The 16,565-nt window shown below is 39.3% G+C and overlaps 1 protein-coding gene across 2 annotated transcripts in view; it reads right to left on the reverse strand.

The window, feature by feature from the left end:
• The window catches only part of NUP210L (nucleoporin 210 like), a gene marked incomplete at both ends in the record, with an annotated part of 51,496 nt that overhangs the window by 14,277 nt on the left and 20,654 nt on the right, over positions 1 to 16,565 (reverse strand). For both annotated transcript variants that reach the window (XM_081121515.1, XM_081121516.1), the window contains 16 exons: positions 179 to 354; positions 3,059 to 3,233; positions 4,302 to 4,393; positions 5,319 to 5,477; positions 6,346 to 6,477; positions 6,564 to 6,644; positions 7,013 to 7,192; positions 7,554 to 7,616; positions 8,357 to 8,489; positions 9,540 to 9,667; positions 10,476 to 10,604; positions 11,834 to 11,935; positions 12,240 to 12,344; positions 12,789 to 12,877; positions 14,941 to 15,133; positions 15,866 to 16,039. In XM_081121515.1, the coding sequence (XP_080977641.1) occupies positions 179 to 354; positions 3,059 to 3,233; positions 4,302 to 4,393; positions 5,319 to 5,477; positions 6,346 to 6,477; positions 6,564 to 6,644; positions 7,013 to 7,192; positions 7,554 to 7,616; positions 8,357 to 8,489; positions 9,540 to 9,667; positions 10,476 to 10,604; positions 11,834 to 11,935; positions 12,240 to 12,344; positions 12,789 to 12,877; positions 14,941 to 15,133; positions 15,866 to 16,039 (2,111 nt within the window). The remainder of the gene's footprint in view (positions 1 to 178; positions 355 to 3,058; positions 3,234 to 4,301; positions 4,394 to 5,318; positions 5,478 to 6,345; positions 6,478 to 6,563; positions 6,645 to 7,012; positions 7,193 to 7,553; positions 7,617 to 8,356; positions 8,490 to 9,539; positions 9,668 to 10,475; positions 10,605 to 11,833; positions 11,936 to 12,239; positions 12,345 to 12,788; positions 12,878 to 14,940; positions 15,134 to 15,865; positions 16,040 to 16,565) is intronic.

Here is a 16,565-nt window from a genome sequence, read left to right on the forward strand (position 1 = left end):
AAAATATCCTGACCTTTTTCTCCATTGAGCAACTAATACCATTCTGGTCTTTTCCCATCTTGATGAAAGAAACGAAGATCAGATTCCAAATGCAGAATATGAGAGCAATTTGCTGGAGCGGCTATGTAATACTAGCCTAACCTGCAAGAATTTCTACCAGTGTCATTGACTTCCATACCTGTTCAGAGCCAGATAAAGCTGGGTATTGTGTGTGTGGAATTTCTCTCCGATGCTATTATAAAACTGAACAACGAAGGTGAGAGACATGCCCAAGGGAAAGGCTGATAGGGTCCTTCCTTGGGCCGTGTATAGCTTGGGTTGGCTGCTCATTCTCAGGTATGTCACTGGTGCTACCTGTGGGAGACAAAACCCCACAGAGAAGGAAGCAATGGAGAGGAGTTGTGACCATATCCTGAGATTTATAATCAATGATAAAAATTGTGTTCCTCTTTCATACAAAATAGCTCTTGATTTAAGATGACTTAAATCAGTGTAAATATGACAGTACAGGAAATAGCTTTTAATTATTAAAGCTGTGGGAATTTGAAGAGAAGCTGGAGCTTTTTGAGGGGAGAACTGCAATTCATCTATTTTGTGCAGAGTGCTCATTATTGTTAAATAATTGATTATTTATCAAGAATAGTGTAGATTGTGTTTTTACACTGTAAGAGATAAGCTGTGATAACAGTAAGTAAGATAACAGCTTTGAATCCTAATTTCATCTGATTTCATAGCTTCATTTAATCTAGGTCTCAGATTTCTTATGAGTTTAATACAGATAATAATACCTACCTTATAGGGTTAGTGGTAGTTAAAAGAGATAATATACAAAAGGACCAACATCATGGGTGGAATATTGATGTTTAATGGATAAAATTTTTATTTTTTATTTTTTTGAGGAAAGACAGCATAAAGCACTTTTATTGCAATAATAAAACTTGAAACTCATATGTAGTGCATGGGGAGGAGGGAAGGGGGTAAGCAGCAATTTTTCTCACCAAATCACTACACAGGAGAGCAAAGGAGTCAGAGGAGGGAAGGAAAAGCAGGAAACTTTGAGCTCAGCAGGGGGAGGTGAGCATCAAAAGACAGGAGATGCTGAAGCTGTGCTGAAGCATCATTTTCTTAAGACAACACTCAAGGATTTGTCATGATGGCTGGGCTTTCATTGGGTTTTAAGTGTCCACAAACAGCACCTTCAATTTAAACTTTCAATTAAAGTTCTTAAAATTTAGGGCGTGGAGTCCTGGATAGTTATGACATTATAAAAGTCCTGAATATCTATTAGGAAAAAAAAACACAGAATGGGGGGGGGGGGAGCCAGGCCATGAAGAAGGCTTCAGAGGTCCCTGCTGGCCTGGGGACAGATACCTGTAGTGTCCAACATCGCAGTGAAAACGATTTGCTTTTAAAAGGCAGAGGGTTTAAGGGGAGAGTGGGATGGGGGAGTGGAGGCAACGGCTCTCCCCCTCCCCACTTCAGTTTTGGGTAGGGCTCTTAATTCAACCCAAAGACATCTCTCAACTTGGAGATAATTCGGCCCTCAACAGTGCCTCAAATCTGCTATGGCTTTGTAGTGCAGCAGCAAGAATGTTTAATATATAATAGATAAAAATTTCATCCAAAAAATAAAATAAAATAGATAATGGATAAAAATTTTAAAATTATATACTATTAAGAGTTTATTATAGCCCTGGCTGGTGAGGCCCGGTGGTTAGAGTGTTGGCCCACGTACTGAAGGGCCATGGGCTCAATTCCCGGTCAAGGGCACATGCCTGGGTTGCAGGTTTGATCCCAGGCGACGGTCAGGGCTTGTGAGGGAGGCCACCAATTGATGTGTCTCTCTCTCACATCGCTGTTCTCTCTCTTTTCCTCCTTCCCTCCCTTCCACTCTCTCAAAAAAAATAAAATAAAAAATCAATGGATAAAATATCCTCAGGCGAGGATAAAAAAAGAGTTTATTATAAATTTTTTTCCCAGACCACAAGGAGATAAAAGGACTATATACAGTCTTTTGGGAAACAGGGAGAAGAGGAGGGCCAAGATGAGTCTAGGGCATTGGTGAGCACATTGCTGGGGGAGGGGGCCTTGTTGGGATGGCCCACCAACCCCATTAACTGGCCCAGCAAGTCCTGCAGGGGCCGGGGGCATGGAAACACCAGCTGTGATTCCTCTGCCATCAGCCCTGCTAATCCCTGGGCCCCCAGCAGCTCCAGCAAGTGGTACTCTTGGGAGGAGATCCCTTTACTATCATTGAAACCAGGTTCTCCCCTCCAAGCAGCACTAGACCAAGGACTCATTCTCTTCTTTCTGCTTGTTTTGAATTCTTTGGCTTGATCTTGAGTTCATCACAATCACATAGGATCAAATTCGCTGCGTGTTGAAAGCCTTGAAGGTGCCAATGAAGATACTACTGTCTTGCAGAATGCACCTCATCCTGCGTCAATGTGCTGCAGCATCTTGCTGCTTTTGCCCACAGTCAGGGTGGAAGTTCTGATGCGTGTGTTAGACTAACTTACCACTGAGGACTCCTCTAATTCTAAATTTTTTTACTCTGAAAACAAAGCCTAATTTGATAGCAATAGTTCTACACTTCTCCCACATCAACCCTCTTGTCCAAACTGTTCAGAAGACAATCACACCAATTTGAGGCTAATCCCTTTTAAAACAAAGATGATAAAGTTCACTATAATTTGTTGGTTTAGAATCATGTCAAGATTGTCTTTTATCTTATAGTTCATTTCTGACTTCCAGAGAAGTTTCCAGTTCTTAAAAAAGGAAATCTGCTTCTTAAGGCCATGGTATTCCATCTATCTATCATCTATCTATCATCTATCTATATCTATCTATCTATCTATCTATCTATCTATCTATCTATCTATCTATCTATCTATCTGTCTATCTGTCTATCTGTCTATCTGTCTATCTGTCTATCTGTCTATCTGTCTATCTGTCTGTCTGTCTGTCTGTCTGTCTGTCTGTCTGTCTGTCTGTCTATCTATCTATCTATCTATCATCTATCTATCTATCATCATCTATCGTAAGTCCCTGAGCTCACCTGAACTGCAGTTATGGTTGTTTGGTTGACTCCAAAAGGTTCTACAGACGTGACTTCCAACACGGCAGTACCTGCAATGGAACCAGCTTTCAGGAGCCCTTCACCGTCCTCCTCAATGACAGATGAATTAGGGAAACACTTGAGAACACGGGAACTCACAAAGGCGGCCCCTTCCCTAGGGAACAAACAGAGCAAGTGGCATCTCTTGGGGACTCTGACCAGCAGGGAGTAGAGATTGCCAGGATCACTGTTAAGGCTGTACTCTGAAGAGGCTGCCTGCTGTTCCTCATATGGTGTGCTTATTTGTTCCTCAGGTAGAAGTCTGCCTTTGGATTATGCTTATCTTTTTTTTTAATCCTCACCCGAGGAAGTTTTTAATGATTTTAGAGAGAGAGGAAGGGGGGTAGAGAGAGAGAAAGAGAGAGAAACATCAATCAGGAGGTCTGTTGCCTCTTGTACTCACCCGACCGGGGATCAAACCCATAACTTGGTTTGTGCACTGACTGGGAATTGAACCCGTGACCCTTCAGTGCACAATACGACACTCCAACCAACTGAGCCACACTGGCCAGGGCTATGCTTAAAAAATCAAATTCTATTATATGTTAATTATTAAAAATTATTTGGCCAAAATATTGAAACAGGTATTCAAACAAGTATTTGTACATGAATGTTCATAGCAGCACTATTCACAATAGCGAGAAGGTGAAAACAACCAAAATGTCCAAAATGGATGAATGGATAAACAAAATGTTATATCCATACTATAGAATATTATTTACTCACAAAAAGCATGAAGTACTGATACATGCTATAACATGGAAGAACCCTGAAAACATGTTAACTGAAAGCAGCCAACATAAAAGGTCACATATTGTATGATTCCATTTATATGAAATACACAGAAAAGTTAAATTTATAGACACAACTGATTAGTGGTTGCCAGGGGCTGATATGAGGGGAGATGAGGAGTTACTACTTAATAGATATGGTATCCTTCTGGGGTAACGAAAATGTTTTGGAACTAGACAGAGGTGATGGCTGCACAGTTTTCTAAATGTACTAAATGCCACTGAATTGTACATTTTAAAACGATTAATTTTATGTTATGTGAATTTTACCTCAACCTCCAAAAAAATTATTTGTGGGTAAGAAAAATCACCTAGAAGGCAATAGTTCTTTCCATGTGCAATGTTTTACTGAAGGTGAAGTTAGAACCTGTCCTGTCCTCCATTATCCTTACCTATTGGTACGAAGTTTGAGCTGAGAATTCATGGGCATTAGAATTTGCTCAGGTTGGCACTCTGAATAGAAAAGTTGGAGTTTTTCGAATACCTATAATGAGAAAATAATTTTCCCCCTCATTTCTGGAAAAGATAAATGACGACTCTTACTCACATATGGACAACTACAAATCAACAGTCTGCCTAACTTCAATTTGGCCTAATGTTCCATGATACTCCTTTCCAAAATGAGTCAGGCACTTAAAACGTATCTAGGTGTTCTAGAATATATAACCTAATATTAGCCCTGCTTCAAGTTTACACTATTATATTCTCTTTATTACTTAGATACAAGGTATAGAATAATTCTATAATTTCTCATTTTAGTTCCTATAACCTGAAAAGAGATTTGAGAACAAAGAATCTATAATATTAAATTAGCAAGGGACACTATTCAGGTCTTCCACCTAGTAAAGTGCTCTTTCCTCTGTGTCTCACTGAGTCAGAGAACAGAAGCCAAAATAAAGGAGAGAAAAATGTCAGTCCCATATTCAGAGGGAGAAAATTTTACTTGCCCCACACAAATGATAAATTTTTCTTTTGAATTCTAGAAACAATAGGGCCATTTAGCTTTCAGCTTGAGAACATCTGTAGAAACTATTCATACTCTATACCTTATCAGAAGTTAGGATTAGATTTCATTCTACCTATGAATATAGCTAAGTGGACTGTATCATAATATCTATGTTGGGTAGAATGGCTCAGAAATTAATTCCTCTTTAGTTGTTATGGTGTTCATATCCTCTATTCATTGTGTGGGGAGTTGAGAGGAGTGCATGTACTATAGTTTCTAATGTCAATACTTATATGGAGGCAATTAGCAGAAATGACAATGATCTAGAGACTATAAACCTGTCTGGGGATCCCTCTGGCCATTTCTCTACCTCTATTCAGACTAAGCTCTTCATGGATGATAAAGCAAATACAACCGTTTTCTCCTTAACATACAAAAACAAGATTTAGGTTTAGGCCCTTACCAGGATCTGAACTTCATCAGACAGTTCCAACAAATTCCCCTCAAACTGCCCAGAGGAACTGTTCATGCAGCGGACAGTGACTTTGATACTGGTCCGACCAGCTGCTTTTGTGTGGATAACCATGGCAAAGTTATTCTCTACTGGGAGCTGAAGAAACACCTAGACAGTGAGGGGGTAGGTTAAGAAATATTCATGAATAAGCACTGTGCCTCTTTCTCTGTTGTAACAATAAGGAAAATGTATGCTGGAAGTAGCTATCTAGAAGAACTAGAGTATCAGGGCTTATATCCAGTTACTTCCTTTCACATTCTTAGCAATATAGTCACCCCTAGAGGAACCTCTGTTTGCAGTGCTCCACTAATTCTGGCTCACCCCTATAAGATTCTTAAGTCATCTCCAAGTCAATTCATTGATTGGAGAAGAATGGAAATAAAGAAAGGGGTTTGTAAAGTGGGTTCAGATAGTAGGACTTGAGATGGGAGAGGAGTGAGGTAATCTACTCCTGGAGTTCAGAGTGGTAGCAAGACAGGAGGACAAGAAGGGGAAGCTCCTATTTCAGGACTATGCTAACACTGGCTGACCCTCTCCCCACTTGCTTCACTTACTATTCTAGTCTAGACTGAAAAAATTCTAGACTAGATCTTTGCAGGCTTCTGGAATAGGGAAGGTAGGGCCAACACTAACACAAATGCTGAAGTAGGTACCTGCCTACTTGGTATGCATTTTATGTCCTATCTCCCCTGCCTTCCTGGTGTCCAGAGCCCTCGAGATCTTCCTTCTAGCTCTCCTGACTCACATAGAGCCCTAAGTTCCCAAATCACCTTTCCCTTCTTCCCTACATATGTGAGTATACTCAAATCTGGATTTTTCAGATGAGTTGTGGGTTTATAGCATTCATGGAACAATGGGAAAAGAAGATAAGTAATAATATTATATAGTTTAGATAATGAGTCAGTCTAAAACTTATGATGAAATAAACTTAATATCAAGATCCCTAAGGTAATATAACAAACACGTAAGTTCATACCTCTGAATGCCTGGGCATTAGATCCAATACCTCCCTTTTGCTCATGGACCAGTGGAATGTGAGCCCAGGGTTGGCACTGCTAAAGGAGAAAGGGGTCTGGGTACTGGTCACTCCCATGACATAAACTGGCATCTGAAAAGTCAAAGCGGTTTTGTGTCATATATCTTGCCCAACTGGCATTATCAAAATAAGGAACCCAGAACAGTCATCATACTGACCTCAGTAGCTGTGATGAGTCGAGTTGCAGCTGCAAGGATCCTAACAGACCTTAGCTGAACAACTTCAACCTGCACTTCGTCCTGCTCAACAGGGTGGAGAACAAGTTTAGGCTAAGAGGGGGTGTCTGTGGGGGGGGGAGGGCAGAGATGATTATGATAACTGGTTGGTTTGTTGTTGTTTGGGGCATTCAACAACAACAAAAAACATGCTATAGTATGTTTGTTTTTGCTCTTTAAAGAATTCCTTAAGGATAGGGACTATATCTTATAACAATGCTAAGTACTCTGTGGGTTTTTCACTAAAGATCACATATTTCTAATGCCAGATAAGGGGACTAAAACTATTTTCCTGGGCTGGTGACACCCTCCTCCTCATTACTCCCTCCCTCATCTCCCGGTATGGTTCCCAGATGGAAGAGTAGAAGCAGAGCAGAACAAAGAACCAATACCTGGGAAAACACAATGACTTTGCCAGTATCTTCATTCACTGTCTGGATGGTGCCATGGACCACAGCTGTGCCAACCACCTTCCCTGTAACTTGCCCCCTCCTATTAACAACAGCCACACTCTGATTACTGATGGAGAAGTGAATGATCGATTGGGGCTGGGGACCACCTTCAGACATTATCTGAAATTTAGACATACCAGTGAAATCCTGAAGCATGGGGGAAGTCGCATCTCTGTTCCCAACATTTTGTCCAAAAACTGGACTTCTTCATCTCCCACTTCCCAATATCCCACATCAACTCAAATGCAGAAAAAATGGAAGTGCTACAAATGATCCATCCATGCTACAAATGATTCTAAGAGGTAGTTCATTGTAGAATGGCAAAAATACTTATGTTCTTCTTTATCAGACTCTATTGTACTCAGCTGGGAGTAGACAAAAGAGGCCAGCAGGAAGAGGTGTGTGTGCATGCGCGTGTCGGGATGGGCAGAGGTGGGGTGAGGAGAAAGGGTAAATCTTATTTTTCTGTCTTTAAGATCACCTGCATCATGTTAGTTGGGATCAGTGTAAGTTTCTCTGGAACAAGTTTGAATGGAGGAAACACCTTGAAGGAGAAAACCAAAAGGATAACAGTGACGAACTAGAGTCAATTTCATAATAAATGATCATGCAACTTATTCTAAGGGGAAAATCCTAATTATGTACAATAAAGTTATATACAAAGATATGTATTTTATTTATAAATACTACTTCTATTTATAATAGCAAAAATTATAAATTACTTAAATGAGAATGCTAAATAAGTTACTACATATCCATTCATTGGAACAAAAGTGGCCATTAAAATTATGTTTACAATTATCTTCCTTTTTTACATTTTTTTTCAAGCATATACAAAAGTAGAAAGAACAGTATAAAGAATTCTCAGGCACCTATTACCCAGCTTCAACAATTATCAACACATGACCAATAATTAACTTTTAAGCACATAAAATAATACTTTTGATAGAAGATTAAGACAAAAAAAAATATATGATTCATCCCTGTTAAAATAAGTGTAGGGAAAAAAGTGAAGGAAATACACTGAAATCTTAAAAATGACTGACTCTAAGTAGTGGAATTATAGGTGATTTTCATTCTGCACCTTTATATTTTTTGTGCTTGCCAATTTTTACAAGAAGTATGTTATTTCCATACAGAAAAAAGCCCCCACATATTGTAGCAAAAGTTAGACAACTATAATTTTCTTCAGTCAAATGATTTTTAACTTGTACAAACTAAACAGAAAGATAAATAACACTAAATAACATGAAGTATCAATTTTGGATGAGATAATTTTCTTACTTCAATTTGCCGAGGAGCTGATGTGAATTTTCTCCCCATCTTGTCCCTAGCAATAGCCACAAGTGTGGTTTGCCCAACAGTGACAGCTCGAAGGATATAATTTTCAGAGTATTTGTCCTGTTCCTCCATTAGCCTGCAAAGACCCATGTATTTTTAGGTGAGAAAGGTGGTTTTAAGAGTGGCCAGTTATGCATCTTTCTAAAGATGCTTAACACTTTCTGCTCATTTTAACTCTTGTTAGAGGGGACTGTCAGAAAATAAATTTCCAAAGTTTACAGTCCATGGCAGAGGCAGGAATCTCCTCAAGGGCAAAACACGTTCTTTTTTAAAAAATATATATTTATTGATTTCAGAGAGAGGAAAGGAGAGAGAGAAATAGAAGCATCAATGATGAGAGAGTCATTGACCAAGCCCACAACCCGGGCATGTGCCCTGATTGGGAATCGAACCCCGACCACCTGGATCCTAGGTTGACGCTCAACCGCTGAGCCACGCCCGGCCGGGCAAAACACTTGTTCTAAGGCGCCAAAGGAATAAGGGCAATATAAACATAGGCTGGCAAAACTGCAAATACTAAATTGCCTTAGAATTCCTGTATTTCCCCTTTCACAGAGGGGAATACCATTGCCTCTGCTTCTAAATAGATTTTTGAAGGTCCTCTAGCTAGAAGCAACCACAAAGGATATCATCCAGGGAGATGTTTCATAAAATGGAAAAATTAACGAGACTCATGATTTTAGTCCCAAAACAAGACATCTGATCATTTGGAAGGGGTATTTTGTAGAGAGCTGAATATAGGAAGAGAGTAAGGGCCAAAAGGCACTGTGACAAAAAAGGAAAGTGGAAAATCTAAAATAACCTAAGGGGGCCTGGCCGGTGTGGCTCATTGGTTGAGCGTCAACTCATGCACCAGGATGTCACAGGTTTGATTCCCAATCAGGGCACATGCCCGGGTTGTGGGCTTGATCCCCAGTAGGGGGCATGCAGGAGGCAGCCGATCAATGACTCTCATCATTGATGTTTCTTTCCCTTCCTCTCTCTCTGAAAAATAAAACCACAATAAAAATAAATAAATAAATAAAAACATATTAAAATAACCTAAGGGAGAGCTGACCAGGTTACCAGGAGGGAGAGTCTCATGATATTAAGCATAGGGAGAAAGAAGTATTGAAATGGTACTTACGTCAGGGTGACAATGGCAGAAGCCAACTGCAGTTTGAGCTCCATGTGTCTGAAGTATTTATTTTGGAAAGGGCGTTTGGACGAGCCAAGAACCCTCACAGTTACTAACACAGTTTTACCTATTTCAACCTAGTAGTTAAAAATAAAAAAGGTAATTTTAGTAGAGGTGTCTCATTCACTAGGGACAGTCTAACTCTTAGAGGGTGGCAAACTTTTCATGCTACATGTTCCTGGTCAGCCTTTGTTCAAACAAGATTAATCTATGTGTATTTATCTTCACCATGTTTTTTATTTTTATTTTTAATCAGGATATTTTGTTTGTTTGCTTTTTATTTTTTTATAAATGTATATCTTATTATTATTTATTTATTAATTATTATTTTTAATATGTCTTTATTGATGTCAGAGAGAGGAAAGGAGAGGGAGAGAAAGAGAGAAACATCAATGATGAGAGTCATTGATCGTCTGCCTCCTGCATGCCCCCGACTGGGGATCGAGCCGCAACCTGGGCATGTGCCCTGACCGGGAATCAAACCCTGATCGCCTGCATCCCAGGTCGACGCTCAACCACTGAGCCACACCCAGCTTGGCAGGATGTTTTTTAAGAGAGAGAAGAAGGAAGAGAGAGAGAAAAACATCAATATGAGAAACATTGATCGGTTGCCCCCTGTATGCGCACCAACCGGGGATCAAACCCATGGGTATGTGCCCTGATTGGGGATCAAACCTGCAAGCTTTTGGTGTACAGGATAGTACTCCAACTAAATGAGCCAACTGGCTAAGGCCTATTTTCACTATGTTTAATGTTGCAATGTTCTTTAAGGGCAGGTATTTCCAATAACATTACCAAAGGTCCTGGGCAGAGACTATATTAAGTGATGCTAGAGAGTGAAAATGAGGCCTGTTTCATTTATGAGATAAAGCACATATTTCTCACCTTATCAATAAGATCAAGCTCCAGCTCATGTATGTCTGACACCCTGAGGTGGGCCAATGCTGGACCCAAGAAAGCCAAGCACAGATCATAGACCTCCAAGATGAGAAATCCAGGATGTATTGGAACTAACTAGAAGGAAGAAGATGGTAGCTGGGTAAAGAAGCAAATGTGGTCCAAGCATAATCATGGCAACTATTTTCATTTTTTAAATTAGGTTCTTATCTATTTCTTTTTAAAAAATATATATATCTTTATTGATTTCAGAGAGAGGAAGGGAAAGGGAGAGATAGAAACATCAATGATGAGAGAATCGTCATTGATTGGCTGCCTCCTGCACACCCCCTGCTGGGGATCGAGGCCGCAACCGGGATATGTGCCCTGACCAGGAATCAAACCGGCAACCTTTTGGTGCACAGGACAATGCCCAACCCACTGAGCCACACTAGCCAGGGCATCATGGCAACTATTTTCACCCAAAGCAGAAAATATAATATATTACTTCCTTTGTGATGGGAACTTCGAGAGGTCACATTACATGTTTCAGACATGTATACACTTAATGTGATGTTTCAATTAATGGCAAAATGTGTACCCTTAACAATTATTAACTGATAAAGAGCAGAATTTAAGTTGATTGAATTCAAGCAGAATCCAACATACATGTCCAGCCTCTTAATTATGAACAGGGAAAGGACTTCATGAAGAAAGTCAAGTCCATTTATGTTGCAGTTGCCAGTGAAGGAGAAAGCACTGGGCAGACTGATACTTTGTTTTTCCTTCTTTACTACAGCTCCTTCACAACAGCATGTTTTCACATCCTCTGCCTACACATAGTGCTTCAATCTTCCCTTTTAATGACAAACATTATGACTAAAGTAAGTTAAATTCCTTTGAGCTCTTGGAAGGGAAGAAAACATAAGCATATGTTAATGTAAGGTATTACTTTTATTACAAGTCATCGAAAAGGAAATCCCTTGATATATCGTCTATGGGAGTCAGCTTAAATTCTTGAGTTGTCATATCCTGGCTAAAAACACCATATACTCAGGTAATATGGTCAATAGTACATCTAACTATCCACTTATAGAAATGAACCTTCTTTTAATGGAAATCTTACAGTTAGATGTCTCTTATCATGTCTCAGCTCAACCAACAATTGCCCAGTATTACAGGTAGTACAAAAACAGAACAAAACCCCCTCATTTGGGGTTGAAGAATCTATATAGGTTAAAAAAAGAAAAAGAAACAAATGTTACTTTTGTAACTAGTTCGAAAGACACAATGGAATTTTCCCAATCATTCTCCTAAGAGTGGCTTTGAACTGAGACCATCAATCTGGGAATGTCTCTAGCACTCACCTGCAAAGAGCTTTCTGTTTCCATGTAAGTGATGGTGACAATGTCCTGATCACTGCTGTTGACTGAAAAATAACCAGACCCTTCCACAAGGCTAAATATTTCCTATGGAAAAATCAGACAAACAATATTCCATTCCCTTTGGTTTATAAATAATTCAAAGAAAAAAACTTCTATCTACCTAAGAAAGAGCATGCAATTAAAAGATTAAGGTCAATGGACCAAAAATAAAATATGAATATTAAAGTATAACTTCTAAGGATATGGTAGCTAATTACGATCGATATATGTATATCCATGATTTTAAATACATAAGTGAGCTTTTTTTATTGTTATACTGTTAATCTTAATAACCTAATACTCTCCCGTCCAATATGATTCCATTTAACTAGACCAGTACAGCTTCTACCTTCACATCAGGATGGTTATAGATAGTGGCATTCTCAGGCAACACAGTTACATCATCCACCAGGAGCAGCTCCACAGCTGCAGATCTGGGCAAGTTGGAAAGTCCCTAGAAATGTAGTAAGAACCACAAAGGTAAATATAAACTTTTAATTCCTCAACTCAGTGAAGGAAGATTCCAGTATTCTTTCAAGTGACAAAGATAACAGAAGCATAGAGGTGCACAGTTCCCAGATTTACATCAGTTATAAACAACTTTTAAAGAAGAACCTGAAATTTCAGTTATTTAACTTATATTTCTTTTTTTTAACAATATATCTTTATTGATTTCAGAGAGAGAAAGGGAGAGGGAGAGAGAGAGAAACATCAATGATGAGAGAGTCATTGATCGGCTGCCTCCTGCACGGCCCCCACTGAGGATGGAGCCCGCAACCCGGGCATGTGCCCTGACCGGGAATCGAACCTCAATCTCCTGGATCCTAGGTCCATGCTCAACCACTGAGCTACACCCGGCCAGCTGACTTATATTTCTTATATAACAATCTCCACTTACCTTTGGACTTTTCTTCTCTGAATAGCCCACAATATTGACTCCAATGAGTACAGTCCCTTTTATCTGATGTACTTTAAGGATCTGATGACCTGGAGACATGCAGAAAAATACCCTGTGAGACAATAACATGTAGAATACAAAAGTGTCTCCAGAAAACCAAATTCTACTCTAATTTATTTCAAACAGTGTTTTGTTGCAGGGAGAAAAAAAACACACTGAATGGGGAAACACACAAGAATCAGAAAACTGGGTTTTGCATTTACTCTGCCACTATATTCCTATGTCACTCTAGGCAACCACTAAATTTCTCAGTTCCTTTATTTTTAAAAAAATTTTTTACGTTGTGTTTGTAACAACAGTTTTTCTTTAATGTGTTTCTTTAAGATGATTTTGTGTGTGTGTGTGTGTGTGTGTGTGTGTGTTTCTCAGTTCCTTTAATAAATGAAGGATTAGGCCAGGCAAAACCTAAAATTCTTTCCTGCTGATGGTCTGTGAGTCCAAAAATAGGCTGACAACAATGTATGAGAAAATGTTTGATTTAAAAATTGAAGTGAGCCTGGCCAGTGTGGCTCAATGGTTGAGCGTCGTCCCATGCACCAGGAGGTCACCAGTTCAATTCCCCATCAGAGCACATGCCTGGTTTCAGGCTTGATCCCCAGCAGGGGGCATGCAGAAGGCAGTCAATCAATGTTGATGTTTCTCTCTCATCCATGTTTCTCTCTCTCTCCCTCTCCCTTCCCCTCTCTAAAATCAATAATAAAAACATTAAAAATGGAAGTGAGAAATAAAGTGGGATCTTTCACTCTTCTAAACTGTTTTTTATATGTAAATGTCATGTCAATCCCTTACTCAAAAATTAAAAATGGCTATTTTTTTTAAATAATGGGTTTTTTTTCCTTATTGATTTCGGCGAGAGGAAGGGAGAGGGAGAAAGACATAGAAACATCTATGATGAAAGAGAGTCATTGATCGGCTGCCTCCTGCACACCCTCTACTGGGGATCGCACCCACAACCCGGGCATGTGCCCTGACTGGGAATCAAACTATGACCTCTCAGTTCATAGATCAACACTCAACCACTGAGCCATGCCGGCCAGGCTATTTCTTATTAGAACAGGTAAACTCCTTAAACTAGTCTGAAGCCTTCCATAATCTGAGCCTGCTCTTCTTTGTTTTCCGTTTTTAAAATTTAATTTCACTAACATGAATCTGCCACTTCATGTAGGTCAATTATTTTATCCTCAACACATGATGATCATGCCTAAATCTGTGAAGCACTTCCTCATTCATTCATTCAACAAAGATTTACTGAGGGCCTGCTAAGTGCTAGGTAGTATGCCAGGTAGTTAGGATACAGAGATGAAGAAGAAAACATAATTCTTGCCTTCAAAGATACTCACAGCTGAGAAGAGCAACTGAGAGGGAAACCAACTACTGCGATACAGTGTAGTAAGTGCCATTTTAGAAGTATGAACAGAGCACACAGATACAGAGTATATAACAGCCCAAAGAAGGAGTATTTTCCTTAGACTGGAAATATAGAGGAACAGAAAACTCCCAGATCAGAGAGTTTAGCCCAGTGAAGATGCAAGAAAAGAGAACATACAACATATGCAAGGGAAAAAGGCATGACAAGCCTTACCATGGTTAAGAATCAAAAGTTGTTCAATATGAGAAAAATGTAAGGTTTATGTGGGTGGTAATAAGAGGTAAAGCCAAAGTAGGCAGGAGTCAATATATTAAGCTGCAACATATGAATTTTATTCCAAAAGACAGGGGGAGTCCCTGAAAGTAACATGGTGACAATATAGTCAGTGGTCAAGACTATAGGTTCGCCCTGGCCAGTGTGGCTCAGTGGGTTGGAGCATCATCCCATACCCTGAAAGGTTTAGGGTTTGATTCCCAGTCAGGGCACATACCTAGGTTGCAGGTTCGATCTCTGGTCGGGGCGCGGTAGGGAAGCAACTGATCTCTCTCTCTCTCTCACTTTCCCTTCCCCTCTAAAATCAATAGAAAAACATTCTCAGGTGAGAATTAAAGAAAAAAAAGTTGAGATATGACAAAATCTGAAATAAACCATTACCCATAAGGAAATACTTAATGCAGAACCATTTAGCAGGTATATGAAAACATTCATAAATTTCCACAATACCATGTAATCGGGTCTGCCCACTGCCATCATCCTTTGCTACCATCTCCACAGAGTTATAATTTTCGAAATGAGCTATTGTTGCATTTGAGGATTTCCATTCTAGCATTAACGAACTGAAATTATCAAACTTTCTCCTGTGTTGATCAAACACTGACAGCTCCAGGATTGTGTCCCTTAGGCTTGATACGGGAATCTGCATTAAAGTAAAAAGAAAAGAAAAAAACAATATCTTAAGAGGCTTGGTAAGATAACTCTGAAGCTAGGGATCATGTTTTCTCCCAATTTTATTCTTTGGCAATTTTCAAAACTCCAGTATGTTGGAAGAATAGCATAATGAATACCTATATGTACTTCATGTGGAGTCACCATTTGCTTTCTCTCTCTCCCTCTTTCTCACCCTTTGTGTGTGTGTTTTTAAAAATAGCTATTTATTTTTTTCCATCATCCTTCTTCTTCTTTTATTTTTTTGCACAATTACACAGGCATCACAGCACTTTACTCTGAAATATTCCCACATGCATTTTCTAAAAATAACATTCTCCTAAGTTGCCTACCTACCAACTGTGTTATTGCTTATCATTATTGTTCATGATGGATTTGGAGTAGAGGTAAATTCTGTTACTTATTGATAATGCTAATAAAGTATTTGGTAGGGAAGGAAATTAGCAAAAATGATTTGGAAGTTATTTAGAGAGATCTCAGTTGTCCACTGCCAATAATTACAAGCTGGCTATAAGCAAAATCACTAAGTGTCATTCAGTGTAGTCAGTTCCAACCTAGTTCAATCATTTCTCACACACTACCAGAGAATGAATAACAAATAACAGTTTCCTTAACTTTAATGTGACAATAGATTATTTCAGATCATTTATCTCTACAGCATGGAAGACAAAAGTGCCAAGTTAGTTGGAAACACTATACTTACCAATTGTTTGTTGTGCTGTGGCAGAGGACATGGCTGGGCACCAGCTGGCACCTTATATACTGGGGTTACTGATATGCTGGCAGGGTGGGCACATATGAAGTGTACCTGCACAACCTCTACAGCTGGACTAGGATTCAGGACGCCTGGGTGATTTCCAATTCGAAATGTCAGAACCTTTTAGGAAACACCAGAACAAGAGATAATTGTGCTTAGACACTTGATGTCAGTTGGGTTCACCTAAAAAAGTGTTAGAATTATTCAAATTCTGGTATAGATTCTCTTTGGACATTATAATCAGGCAAATCCCTTAAAGACATTATAGTTCTTAATTATCTGTGGTAAGAGAAACAAGGGTATTATGGAAATTTGAAAAGGGACATTAAAAAAATATAAATGACTTCAGTTTTTTCCTCCATCAAATCTTTTTTATTTTTTAATATGTTTTTATTGATTTCAGAGAGAGGAAGGGAGAGGGAGAGATATAGAAACATCAATGATGAGAGAGTCATTGATTGGCCCCCTCCTGTACGCCCCCTGCTGCGGATCGAGCCCGCAACCCGGGCATGTGCCCTGTTGGGGAATTGAACTGTGATCTCCTGGATCCTAGGTCAATGCTCAACTGCTGAGCCACGCCAGCTGGGCTCCACCAAATCTTTTGTTACCAGTCGGTAAAAAGTAGAAAAACTAATTTCTGTTTCAA

This window comes from Miniopterus schreibersii, assembly GCF_964146895.1.
Source record: "Miniopterus schreibersii genome assembly, chromosome: 19".
NCBI classification, from domain to species: Eukaryota; Metazoa; Chordata; class Mammalia; order Chiroptera; family Miniopteridae; genus Miniopterus; species Miniopterus schreibersii.